The sequence below is a fragment of the Megascapheus bottae genome, chromosome 21 (genome assembly GCF_031878675.1).
Source record: "Megascapheus bottae isolate mThoBot1 chromosome 21, mThoBot2.hap1, whole genome shotgun sequence".
NCBI classification, from domain to species: Eukaryota; Metazoa; Chordata; class Mammalia; order Rodentia; family Geomyidae; genus Megascapheus; species Megascapheus bottae.
In genome coordinates, this window is record NC_143529.1 from 11,145,144 (window position 1) to 11,159,737 (window position 14,594).

The 14,594-nt window shown below is 37.1% G+C and overlaps 1 protein-coding gene across 3 annotated transcripts in view; it reads right to left on the minus strand.

Moving 5' to 3' along the window:
- The window catches only part of Trak2 (trafficking kinesin protein 2), a 60,932-nt gene that overhangs the window by 39,063 nt on the left and 7,275 nt on the right, over nt 1-14,594 (minus strand). For all 3 annotated transcript variants that reach the window (XM_090354601.1, XM_090354602.1, XM_090354600.1), the window contains exon 2: nt 401-689. In XM_090354601.1, the coding sequence (XP_090210727.1) occupies nt 401-491 (91 nt within the window). In that variant the 5' untranslated portion in view covers nt 492-689. The remainder of the gene's footprint in view (nt 1-400; nt 690-14,594) is intronic.

The following is a 14,594-nucleotide window of genomic DNA, read 5'->3' on the forward strand; positions in this document are numbered from 1 at the left end:
AAGGGTTGTACCTACAATCTCTTAGGTCCCAGAAGCTTCTTGTATGCCAGACACTGTTGTCTAGTACTTACAGCATACACAAAGGTAACCCTGCCCTTGCCAGTGAAGCTATAAGGCAATGACACAGTTACATGATGCAGTTACAAAATATGATGTAGTTCCTACTCAGCAGGATTGTGTGGATGTAGGGAAGCGAAATATAAAAAAAAAAAAAAACAGCATGTAGGGCAGATTTTGATAATACAAAGAATGAAGAGTGAAACGATTCATTCAACCTGCCTGTGAGGAGATCAGGCTGGAAATGGAGGCTCGAGTAACAAAAAGTAACATAGGCCAGACTAAGAGATCTACATTTTGTCTTATACACAATAGATTTTCAATATTATATAATCAGACTTACCAGTGATGCTCTCTGAGTCTCTGTGATTGCTATTCATGAGGCTTTCTTCACCTGTTGGTGTTGTAAAAATGGCATTCTGGAATTGACTCATGCAGGATCCTTTTTTGCTTTGGTTGAGATGGGCAGCTTTGGTACAAATCAGAGAAAAGGAAATCCATCAAGCCATTTATTAATGAAATGGATGTGATCATAAGGATATTTTCTTTAAGACAGGTTTTGTCCAACAACTCAGATGACATCTGCAGCAATAGTGGACTCATGTGATTATCATCCCCTGAGTAATCATGACCTAAAACAAAATGCAGATCAAGTGATTAGAATTCCGGAAGCTCTTTAATAACAGTAATCTAATTACCTGACATGTCATTAAAAATGTTTTGCTAAGGGTATATATGACATGGATAAATCTCAAAGTAGAAGAAGGCAAAACCTCCCAAAGTTTATAGTTTATGATTACATTTTTGTAAAACTTCTACAAATAAATTAACTTATATTTAATGACCAAAAGCAGGTAAATGGGGAAGGAATGACTAAAGAGCAAGAGAAAAGATAAGGGAATAGCATGTGTGTGTGTATGTACCATAGAGGGATAGACATGTGATAAAATTATGTACTTGAAAAATATAAGATGCATATTAATTACATTTCAATATATCTCTTTATACTTTTTGTGTGTGGGCCAGTACTGGGGTCTGAACTCAGATCCCCTTGCTCTCTTAGTTTTCCATTCAAAACTGATGCTCTAATACTTGAGTCAGTTTTACTTTCAGCTTTTTTCCTGAGAGAATTTCTTGCCTGGGCTGGCTTTGAATCAAATCATGATAGTCAGGTCTTTTGATCTCTTGGGTAGTTAGGAGTCCTCTGAATAGCTAGGGGTACAGGCATAAGCCATCAACACGTAGCTTTGTTTTTTTTTTTTTTTTTTAAGAAAATCAATCATTTGAAGTAATATAATAATAACATATTGTATGATCTACATATGTAAAAGTGAAATGTATCACACTAGCACAAAGGTCAAGAAAAGAAAAATAGAAGCATATTTTTATAAAGCTTTTATAGTACATATAAAATAGCATATATAAAGTAGTAAAACATCCTATCTGAAGGTAGATTATGTTAAGTTAAACAGTTATACTATATAAACCCAGAAACAAACAACATAATTAACTCAAGACTTTTGGATAATAAGCCAATATTAGACATGGAATGGATACATACGAATCAAGGTTTTTCAGTTGGGTCATTTGGGTCAAACATGGTATGTAGCCTATAATATTGGCAATGTCTCTGTCCTATACTGACTAGGTACGTTAGTGAATCCCAATTCCAGAACCAGCCCCAGGTATAATAATCATAAATGTTTCCAGCCAGGCACTGTGGCTCATGCTTTTAATCCTCCCCACCTAGGAAGCCAAGATCTGAGGATCTACTTTATGAGGTTGTGATAAAGATTAAATGAGTCATGATATGAGTTAATAACAGCAGCTCCCATCGCAAGGGGTCACTGGAGGGAATACTGTAAGTTAATACTTATAAAGGTATTAGAATCATGCCTTAGAATACAGTAAACAATACATGAGTTATTAGTTGTATATACTGTTACATTTTATATAATGGAAGGCCTATAAGCCATGGCTGGATGGCTTCGTCTCTCAACATGATAAGCCACATTTATTTTCTGTCCTTTGAGAAGGGATGTTAGTTTAGAGGCATTATTCATCATTTTCTTTCTCTTTTTTATGTACAAATAAACAGAAAACAGAGTCCAAAGAGTCTATTAGAAACTAAACTTCGGCAAGCACTAACTACCTGTTTATGGCACCTTCCCTAGTTAGCACACATGTATTTTTAGTACTTCTTTCAGTGCCACATACTTTCTTGGCTATATAGTTATTCAATCTATTTAGGAACAACTGCTTTTCTTAAAAAACCAGCCAAACACATTATTTACCAAGAAGAACATTTAGGAGAGAATAAAACATATTGCCAGCAGAAAACAACATAAAATAATGACTTAGTTTAGCATAGTCACGGAAGTAAAAGATCAACAATGAGTACCTTATGCTAAAAAAAAAAAAAAAAACAACCTTGCTATTTGCCTAAAACAAGACACTAAGGCTAAAATAGCCTCACCAAAAAGACAAACTCCAAGAAACTTCATCTTGCAGAAATGCAGAGTCCAGAATGAATGATTTGATGAAACACTTTGCGAATACATTTTGAAATTTTATCTTACAAATAATAAATTGGGAATAAATTGAAAACACACATTGGCTGCTGCACAGCATGCAAGAGCAGAAACAGTGTTGATCGCATGTGGGGCAGATCCCCAGTGTGCCTTAACCCAGACCACAAATAAACGTTCCTACATTACCAAATTCCTACATTAAAGATTTTTGACACATGTCCACTGATTGTAATGCATCTGAGTATACTATAGAGAATTTATCCCCCCCCCCAAAAAAAAACCCTCACAGAAACTTAAAAATCTGAACCTGACAAAGATATGATCCGATGTCTGTGTTAAGGGTAGAAAACAAGGGGGCGGGGGAGTGTCTGCCCTTCCCCCCACCTCCTGTCCCAATTCAAGCTGGCTAGGAGACTCACTAAAGGTGGAGATCAGTACCAAGTTCAGCTGTACAAAAGTCCAAGAAAACAACACTGGCTACATTCCAGCAGAGTCATTCTACCAGCAATTGCACAGAATGGCACAGCTATTCTAACAGCAATTTACTCATCTTTTTATTTTCTTTGTTGCCACTCAATTTAATGGTCAGTAGGATTCCCAGAACATGAAATATATGGAAGCAGCTCTACTTACAAACAGACTGGATTCCAAAAAGCCTTTAAGTCCACCAGTTTAAACATCCAAAGCCATAAATGAAATTAGACTTATGGAGTCATCCTACTATGTGATATTTTGGGGCATTTTTTTGTTTATGATGAACTTTTCTAAGGCAGGCAACCCCTCCCTGCCATAATCTTCACCAACAGAAGGGAGGTAACTTCTGGCAGCTAAGGAATCCACATCAAAGCTACACCTGCAGATAAGAAAAAGCCTTGAACTCAGCCTGCCTTCTGTGGTTTTAGATAAGTTTCTGCAAAACTACTACCATCATATTTACCCTTGAAGTTGGTAGAAGTTCTAACCTTTACTTGTTGCGAAGACTTTCACTTAGTAGGCATTTCACTTTTACAATGATCATCTGCCAAAACCATTTCAAATGGGCACATGTCCTATATTCCTTCAGCTTTTGCCCATTGTCAACTGCTCAGGTACACATGATGGGACTATCCTTCATAATCATCTTTAATATGTATGTGTAGTTTACTGTTTCTACTTTTGTGTCTAGTATTGCTTTCCAGGACAAGATGAGATTTTAATATTTATTAAGTACTTTAAAACTACACAGGTATGAAACAAATGCCATAAGTAACATATTGCTGCATTGAAAACGGCCATCTGTTGGTAATGAGTATAGCTAAATCTCTAGGCACACTTTATCACTACCCCTAAAGTGTGTAAGTTAAAGATTTTAAACAGAAGAGTTTGTGTTTTGAAATATTTAAGAGAGCTAATTCACAATGCACAGGCAAGGTTTCCTGTTCTGTACCTTTAAAGTCGTCAAGGGTTGCTTGGCATTGAATTCCAAGACAAACATTAAAGAAGGCATGAAGAAGTCTGGCCTAATAAGTTCTGGTGATAGATAATGCATTTATACTTTTGAAGTAATCCAGTAGAAAGATATACTGTTTTTCTTCTACACTTTTTTCAACTAATGGCATTAGAGGAACATAGGGGACTGCTAATATCTGGGATTCATTAACACCTTCAAATTCCTTAGCACCAAGCATTTCTGGAAGGGTTAAGGAACGATACCGAAGAGGGTTTTCTAGGCAAGGAATCAGTTGTGGGTCAATAATTAATTTCACAGAAGGACAGTGTATTATACAATGTTGGTTGTATTTTCCATAATTACCTTTTATAAGAATTAAGCAAGTAACTTAAACAAAAAAGATATTATAACCTTTTTCAAGAAATTAAGGTATAGTATTAAACAGAAGCCATTCTGGTCCATATTTCATATCTGTATCATCACCAAAATACAATGATAATTATCAAACACTAACTTCTATCTTAAGGAAAATCATGCACTGATACTTACCTTTCAAGAGCTTTAAAATAAAACATTAATAAATAATATTTTATGGTGCCTAACAATTTTTTACCTACTCAGAAAATTCGGTGTGCTCCAGACCCGCAAGGCAAGTTCCAGGGCTACAAAGCAAGACCCTATCTCACAGAAGCTTAAAACAGCCTTGACTGCTATTTATATATCCCTATTTTTGTGCTTTTCCCATTTTTTATTCAAACTCATTGTCATGAATGCCTTAGAAACATGAAAAACAGCAAATGATTTGGCATTCAAAAGTAACTTAGTGATGATCATATGATAGAGTTTGTTGAAAGGAAATAAAAAAGAAAACTGCTCAATTCTAAACAGAAACTTTAAAGGCTAGACTGACCATTAGATTTCCTGATACCATATTGATTTATTTTTCAAAGAAAAGGCCACCAGACTCCACCTAAACTCAATTTGAAATTCTGTATCCTTTCAAATGAGCAATATCTTCCCTATACCATTTGTAAAAGAGCTACCTACATATGCTATATAATAAGATGTTTCACTTTTCAAGTTAGGTTTCTTACAATTTCTTTTTTTTTTTTTTTTGCCAATATTGGGCTTGAGCTCAGAACCTGAGCACTGTCCTTGGACTTTCTCAAGGCTAGAGCGCTACCATTTGAGCCTGAGTACCACTTCTGGCTTTTTTCTATGTATGTGGTACTGAGGAATCGAACCTGGGTCTTTCTTCATGCATGCTAGGCAAGTACTCGACCACTAGGCCAAACTCCTGGCCCCAGGTTTCTTACAATTTCTAAAGAATGGATTAAGTTTCATGCATGCTACTGAAACATCTGAAAGTTTGAAAAATGGAGAAATTGCTAAGAGAAATGTTATTACTGAGTCATAATGATTAGAGTACACATTATAATATCTTAACTGATAGTAAAACTCCTCTTAGAAAAAAAAAAAAAAACTTGGGAAAAACATCTGGAAAAGTCACTTAGGGGTGGAAGGTAAGGCCTCAGCATCAAAAAGGTTAAACTGCTCAACATGAGACCAGGGACAACAGTTTCTCATGTTTCCTGGAAAGTAGAGGGAAGGAAGAGAGGTCCCACGTAGATGGTGGAAGGGCAGAGGCCACAAGAGTACTAAGACTTGCGAAAATTTTTGGCTTCCTATAACATGAACCTAAAAGTTGAAGCCAATTATTTCATTCTTAAAGAGCCTCTGGACATTCTGCTGACATGAGTCATACACATGAATATATTGGTTCACAGGGCACTTATCTATCTGAATTTATGTTCCAGGATAGTAAGAATCATACAGCAAGGGAAGAGGTGACCCTGTTCAACAAGTAATGTATACTTGTATGCTTATGTGAGATAACCCCTCTCTCTGTGTATCACCTTTACAATAACAATTTTAAAAAGAAAAAAAAAGCATTGCTATTCGTGTTTAATTCTGTTTATCTTTGTGGGGGTTTCACTATGTTTTAGTTCATGCTTGCACTGAACTCATTATTATGGCTCAGGACCCTGTCCACCTCAGCCTCAAAGGTTGCTGGAATTACAGGTGTGCTTCACAATGCAAATGATTTGGCATTCAAAAGTAACTCAGTGATGATCATATGGTAGAGTTTGCTGAAAGGAAATAAAAAAGAAAACTGCTCAATTCTAAACAGAAACTTTAAAGGATAAACTGACCATTAGATTTCCTGATACCATATTGATTTACTTTTCAAAGAAAAGGCCACCAGACTCCACCTAAACTCAATTTGAAATTCTGTATCCTCTCAAATGAGCAATATCTTCCCTATACCATTTGTAAAAGAGCTACCTACATATGCTATATAATAAACAATAAGATGTTTCACTTTTCAAGTTAGGTTTCTTACAATTTCTTTTCTTTTTTTTTTTTTTTTTTGCCAGTCCTGGACTTAGCCCCAGGGCCTGAGCACTGTCCTTGGGTTTCTTCAAGGCTAGAGCTCTATCACTTGGGCCATAGCACCAATTCTGGCTTTTTTCCTATGTATGTGGTACTGAGGAATCGAGCCTGAATCTTTGTGCTTGGTAGGCATGCACTCTCCCACTAGGCCAAACTCCCGGCCCCTGGTTTAAGTCTTTTTTAAACAGAGAATTAATGTCATTTTGTCTTAAGTAATGGGCTAAAAGTGGAGAAAAAAATAGAGATCTTAAAAAAATAATTAACAGAGTAAATATCATTATAGAATTGATAGAGTTCCTGGGGAAAGGTCATTTTAAGGGGAGGAATTTTTTTTTTTTTTTTTTTTTTTTTTTTGCCAGTCCTGGGCTTGAGCTCAGGGCCTGAGCACTGTCCTTGGACTTTCTCAAGGCTAGAGCTCTACCACTTGAGCCTCAGCACCACTTCCGGCTTTTTTCTATGTATGTGGTACCGAGGAATCGAACCCGGGTCTTCATGCATGCTAGGCAAGCACTTTAACCACTAGGCCAAACTCCCGGCCCAAGGGGAGGAATTTTATACAATAGATTCAGTGAGAACTGAAATTATATATATTGTACTTCTAGGACCAAATAAAGCCCTCCCCAGGTCAAAAAGTACTTTCTTTCAAAATTGACTGGCAAAATATAGGTACTGGAGGGCCGGGAGTTTTGCCTAGTGGTTAAAGTGCTTGCCTAGCATGCATGAAGACCCGGGTTCAATTCCTCGGTACCACATACATAGAAAAAAAAGCCAGAAGTGGTGCTGAGGCTCAAGTGGTAGAGCTCTAGCCTTGAGAAAGTCCAAGAACAGTGCTCAGGCCCTGAGCTCAAGCCCAGGACTGGCAAAAAAAAAAAAATATATATATATATATATATGTACTGGATTAAGTCAAAATACACCAGAAAATAAAAACTTTAAGACATACCACAGAATAGTAAGAAATACACTAAAAGGTATAATTGTGGTAGCAGTCTTGACTATTTCTGCATAATCTGTTCTTCAGAAACCATCTTCAAATAAAAAGCTAAGAGACCACCTTAAAACAGTAAGTGCAACATAGTACTAAGAAATAAACAGCTTATAAACATAGCAACAAAAAGAAAATATGGTCTTATTTTTCTTTATTCTCTGTATCAATAAAATGTGAATTGCTTTTGGTAACTTAAAATTCTAAATACTTCAACTACTTAAAAATTATAGCACTTCAAGCTTTCAGAAACATTAGTTCTCATGATAGGTACCCAAAGCAAAATGACAGGCAATATAGAAATAAACAAAGTTATCAAAAGCACCAGGACATGCAATCTTAAATGACCAGGAATAGGGTGTATCTTCAAATAGGGTGATGATGTGCAGAATGGAGACATTTTTGTTACAAACGTACTTATAAACATATAATTTTAGAATTGTTCTAGAATTATTTATATTTCTAAGACATGGACCATTTTAATGTAATTCCACTAGGCAATAAATCCTTATACTATATTTATATTGTATTTTTACTTATATTATATTGACTTGACCCTTACTTGTCCAAATCAGTTGTCATAACCATCTCCACAGTTTCAAGACCATTGTCTTGCCTGGGGGTGCGGATTCACATGTAATAGATGATTTCAGTTTCCAATGAAATTCAGGAAACAAATAAGAATAAATAATTTTCTGAGACAAAACTATTGGCTATTTGCAACTCAGTCTAAGTTAGAAGAATAGAGTAAGTAGGTAGCTAAGAGAATTCAGCAACTCTCCTCTTTCATGGCAAGGATACCAGCCTTTCAGGATCTCTTCTTAGGAATCTCATCTACTTCAGTCTTCATTTCTAATTGCATGATTCTTACTTAAATTTCTATCTCTAGCCCAAATTGACATTCCATTCCTTCTTTTCCTTTTTCCATGAAAGCTCAATCCCTGACCCTCATGCTATTTCTCCTCTCCCTACCCCCTCTGCTTTTTTTGGTTTTGAATAATTTTATTATTTTTAAGTAGTTGTATAAAGGAGTTGTTATTCAACAACTCAGTTTATAAAAATAATGCATCTTGATCAGTGCCACCCCTTTCTACATTCTCACTCAGGCCTCTCAACCTACTTCTTCCTTCACTTTTCTTATTTTTTAAGGTATGTATTAATTTTTTGCCATTTAACAATCAGTTTATGTATACAATGCATCTAGATAGGATTATAATGGTAGACAATTTATAATAAGGTGATCAGAGCATGCTGAGTTCCAAATGAAAAAAGTATGATAAAGAAATATATTTACATTTCTATTTCAAACTCATTCTTTCCTAATAACAATAGCTAACACTGAGCACTTATGATACCCTGGCTTTGAGTTAAATGTTTTCTGTTTATAATCCCTTCCAATGCTCAACATAACTCCACCATGTACATATATCACTGTCACCATTTTATAAACAAGCATTGAGGCTTAATGGATAATGACCTTGCCAAAGCAAGTAAGAGCCAAGAACAAAACAAGTTGGGACCTCTAACCTCAGGTCTCTGATAAGTTGAAGAGACCAGGAATGTGTATGAAGTTTGAAAAAGCCTGAGGTAACTCTAACATAAGCTTATCTCTCCATGAAAAAGTGCAAACATATACTTACTACTGAATAAAGAAAAAATAAAAAATAAACTCATTTTTTTTCTCAAGTAGTATTATGTGCTTTCCCCAAACCCTTAATACTGTGGTTTGAATGCAGGGTCTCATGCTTTCATGCTTGCTAGGGAGGAACTTTACTACTTGGGCCATGTTCCCAACTTGTTTTCTTTAGCTATTTAGATAGCTTTTTAGATAATCTTAAAACTATCCCCTCTCCCACATACCTGGCTCAGCCTAGACTGTGATCAATCTATACTTCCTGGAAATGACCTGGGATAGAAGTATACATGACCACACCTAGCTATTGGTTGAAATGAGGTCTTGTAACTTTTTGCCCAGGTTGGTCTCAAGCTACAATACTCCCAATCTTTGTCTCCTAAGTAGCTGAGATTATGGGCATAAACCACCATATCCAGCTTGTATGTGCTTTTAAAAACTAGTCTCAAAAGCTGGTTATACTGGCCAGGTGCTAGGGGCTCATGAATATAATACTAGCTACTCAGGAGGCTCAGATCTGAGGACTGAGATTCAAAGCCAGCTGGGGCAGGAACATCTGTGACACACTAATATTGAATTAACTACCAAAAACCAGAAGTGGAGCTGCGGTTCAAGTGGCAGAGCATGAAAGTTCAGGGACAGCAACTAGGACTAGCACCAAAATTTTTAAAAAGTTGATTATATCTACAATGAGGGAGAGTGGTCTGAGTGTATATGTTGAAATAGACATCATTCACCTCCTTAATGGGATAATTTGATCTGAATTTGATTCCAGCTTTTTTTTATTTAATTAGCATTCTTGAGAAAGGGTCAAATATGTCTTAAAGACATATTTTAAGATTACGCTTGAATTTGCTGTGTAGCCCAAGATTGGCCTTCAACTCAAAATCCTCCTACCTCTACCTCCTGAGTGTTGGAATTACATGTGTGTAGCACCCATTCTCCAGCTTGATTTCTACCTTTAAATGAACTATTCTACAATATATAAAATAATACAGGTCTGGGGTTGTGGCCTAATGGTAGAGTGCTTGTCTAGCATGCATGAGGCCTTAGGTTCAATTCCCCAGTACCACATAAACCAACAAAAAGTCACTAAATAAATCGTAATTAAAAAAATAAAATAATGGGGCCGGGAGTTTGTCCTAGTGGTAGAGTGCTTGCCTAGCATGCACGAAGACCTGGGTTCAATTCCTCGGTACCACATACATAGAAAAAAGCCGGAAATGGTGCTGAGGCTCAAGTGGTAGAGCTCTAGCCTTGAGAAAAGTCCAAGGATAGTGCTCAGACCCTGAGTTCAAGCCCAAGACTAGCAAAATAATAATAATAATAATAATAATAATACAGATTATAATCAAAAATTGAAACTAATTCCATTACTTATTTTAAGCTACTGAACATAAAATGTGTGATATAACTAAAAATAAATCCTTATTCCAATAAGCCAAGTCCACATATATCTTATTATCCTGTAAATAGCACACATCCAATAAACATCTATTAAATGAATGAATCAGACTACAGTCTACTTGTAGTATGTAGTTAAGAAAAACTGAAATCACTTGAGAAATATGAGATTTGGAACATCTGAAAAGAGAATGTTTGATTGTTGCAATTTACTAAAAATAACACAAAACTCCTAAAGCTTTAAATGGGTTTCAGTAAGAGTTAAGTGTATGGGGTCAGGAGTTTGGCCTAGTGGTACAGTGCTTGCCTAGCATGCACGAAACACTGGGTTCTATTCCTTGGTATCACAAACATAGAAAAAGCTGGAAGTGGTGCTGTGACTCAAGTGGCAGAACTCTAGCCTTGAGGAAAGAACAGTGCTCAGGTCCTGAGTTCAAGCCCCAGGTCTGGCCAAAAAATAAAAAAGAGTTAAATGTATGTTCAGGGTTATATCAATTAGCCTAAACATTCCCTAGCTGACAGCAGCACATTTTTTGTACTGCTTTTTGTTTTGATAGTAAGATATTTTCACCAAAAGTTAAGATACGATAATGAATCCAATAAACTGAGATGGATGTATTTTAATGACTTGGGATCATTACTATGAATAGTGATTACTCTATATGCTATATATAGAAATGCAATAATAAAGATTTTTGAAGAGTTTGTTCTCACTACACTAAATGGTTCCAAAGTCTGCATTTTTTTGAGATTTAAGTTCACTACTAATTTTGTGTACTCTCTCCCACTGAGGCTAGCAATAATTACACTTCCCTTTCCAATGTGCCTCTCCTCTTTCTAACCAGCTGTTACACTAAGAAACCAGATAACCAGGTTTTTTGAGAATCCACAAGGGTTCTGTTTGAGATTGAACCCCAGGACCTGGTTTTCTCTCGCTGTCTTTCATGTATCTAGCACCAGTGATTGAGCTGGCATTCTTCTCTTGCCCTGGCACTGTCACCAAGAGCTCTTCTCACCTGTTCTTTTCACTAGCCTGGGTATGAATAAATACCCTTTGTTCTTTTATCAGTGCCTCCTCTCTCCCTTTGTGAGACATTTACTGTTATAATTGAGTTAAGGAATTATGGAACTGATAATTTAAAAAAGTTAAGAAATGTTAAAATTTCTTACTGTGGATCTCCTTAGTGAAATATCATTGAGTCCTGACTCAATAATTACTGCTCTTTAAATCTTGAATTTTCCCAGATGACATGCTTGTCTGTCATTCCCTAAGGAATAGCTGCTGTGTGTCATTTCTCCCTCATTACAATGACTTGAAGGAAGGTATCTAGTTTTTGGCATGTTCAAAATGAGATAGTTACTCACACCCAACAAGAATGAAATACATATCTATTAACGTACTGATTAAAATGTCAATATAATAGATGTAATTTCATGAACAAAGGTGATTACCGATACATTTTCAGTTCAACAACTAAACAAACTGTCTTGGAAAACAAAATCAAACTAAGATTCTCTAAAGAGAATACTGAGATGGCTGATGGGGGCTTATCCTGAGTAACTAGCTATCTAAATTAGTAATCTTAGCTGCTTAGGAGGCTAAGTAAGATGGATTCAAGCCACCACAGGCAGATAAGTTTGCTAGACTCCATCTCCAAAATAACCAGCAAAAAGCAGAGTTGAAGGAATAGCTAAAGTGGTAGAATGCCAGCCTACTAAACACAAAACTCTGAGTTCAAATCTCAGTACTGCCAAAAGGAGGGGGAAAAAAGGATATTGTATTTGTTTTATGAAAAGCAGTATTACAGAAGGGCAAAGTGGAGTCCTCTGATAATCTCAGTATTCAAGAGGCTGAGAGAGTAGAAGTGCAAGTTCAAGATCAGCCTGGGTTTTGCACCAAGATTTTGTCACAAACAAAGCAAAACAGCAACTCTATATAGAAGAATTTGGTATTAGTGTTCTGCTTCCCCCCCTCCTCCCCCTGCCTCAGTTTTGGGCTGTGAGCTCAGGGCCTGAACTTTCTCAAGGCTAGAACTCTACCACTAGAGCCACAGCACCACTTCTGGCTTTTTTCTATGAATGTGGTACTGAGGAATTGAACCCGGGTCTTCGTGCATGTTAGGCAAGCACTCTACCACCAGGCCAAACTCCCGGCCCCAAGTGTTCTGCATTTTTGTAGCAGTAATACACCACCAACTTTTCTTATAATTACTAAAAGAACTGACCCTTTCTCTGGCTCACTGATGATTTAGTATGGTCTCCACTAAACATTCCCGGCTGACTGTATTAAAATACATTTTTAAAAGCCTCACATCAAATAAGAAATAATCAGATACCATTTAAAAATTTACAGTTGTGAATATAAACCTTACTTATGTCTGTCAAAGAAAACTGAGTCAAATTCAGTGGTTGATTTAAGCTTCCTACTAGCTAAGGATAAGAAGTATTGAAAAGCTATGCTTTGTTTTCCAGTTCTTAAATTATATGTTTTATGAACAGCAGTTCCTTCTCAGAGATGTTTTTGCTGTCATCCTCCTCCTTTCTTCCTTAGACAGAGTGCTTTTTCTTAACCAACAAGCTTCCCATTGTTTTGATTTACATTACAGCCTGAATAGTACCCCTTATCCCACTCCTCACCCCAGGCTCCAGCACTGTACATGGCTGCAGTGAAAAGCAGTGAGAGCAGAGCGCACAGATTGGGGCTCTGATGCCAAACACTACTTTGCCTAAGTGCTGGATTTTTTTTTTTTTAATCAGTCACCTTCTTAACTTGACTTGTATTTGAAATATAAAGGATCAGCTAAATTCTCCTGGAAGTCACAAAATCATGTGGAATGGGGCTGCTGAAAATTCAGTCCATCAATCAAGGGCTTCACACCATAAGCAGACCCCCTATAGTCCTCTTACATGTCTTTTGTCTTTTTAGACAATTCCACACACATCTTTCTCACTCATATCTGACTCAAGAGCTATTCCCACTGGGGCCAGGAGGTTGACTTAGTGGTAGAGTGCTTGCCTAGCATGCATGAAAACCCAGGTTTGATTCCTCGGTACTACATACATAGAAAAAAGCCAGAAGTGATGCTGAGGCTCAAGTGGTAGAGCTCTGGCCTTGAGAAAGTCCAAGGACAGCGCTCAGGCCCTGAGCTGAAACCCAGGACTAGAGCAAAAAAAAAAAAAAAAAAGAGCTATTCATTTATCTCATTTTTCCCACCAAATAAATCCATGCTATCTATAGTTACCTTGCCCTCCCAACTCTGAGAGGACTAACTACAAGCATACCATATAAGCACACAAGTACACAATCAAGGACATGCTTACCTGTTGATGGTACAAATTAGTGATAGTCTCAGAAGAAATGGAGGATAGACACAAAGAGGATGGGGAGAGAAATTTCTTATCATACATCTTCCCATTTTCACCACAAACACACCCCATTATGAAAAATGAAATATAGTTACTTAGCAGTGTCTACTCCTGCCCTCTTTAACTCTTGCTCTGTAGGTTATCCTATCTTCCACAGGCTCTTACTTGGTTTATTAACATGTTCGAAATCTTTTAAAAAATATATACATTTTGGGGGTTGGGAGCGTGGCCTAGTGGTAGAGTGTTTGCCTAACACGCATGACGCCCTGGGTTTGATTCCTTGGTACCACAAACACAGAAAAAGCTGGAAGTGGTGATGTGGCTCAAGCAGCAGAGCATGAGCCTAGAGAAAAAGCCCAAGGACAGTGCCCAGCTCCTGAGTTCAAGCCCCAGGAGTGGGGAGGAAAATGTGTGTGTGTGTATCCACACACATTTGTTTGTGGTAGTGCTGGGATTTGAACTCAGGGCCTCAATTTTACTGTTTGTTTTCATTGCTTTGGTTTGGTTTTTTGTACTCTATTGTTAAACCAGCCCTCCAACCCTATTTTTTATTTATTTATTTGCCAGTCCTGTTCAGGGTCTGAGCACTGTCCTTGGATTTTCTCAAGGCTGGGACTCTACCACAGCCACCACTTCTGGCTTTTTGCTACCTATGTGGTAGCGAGGAATAGAACCTGGGTCTTCGTGCATGCTAGGCAAGGACTCTTCCACTAGGCCAAACTCCCAGCCCCATCC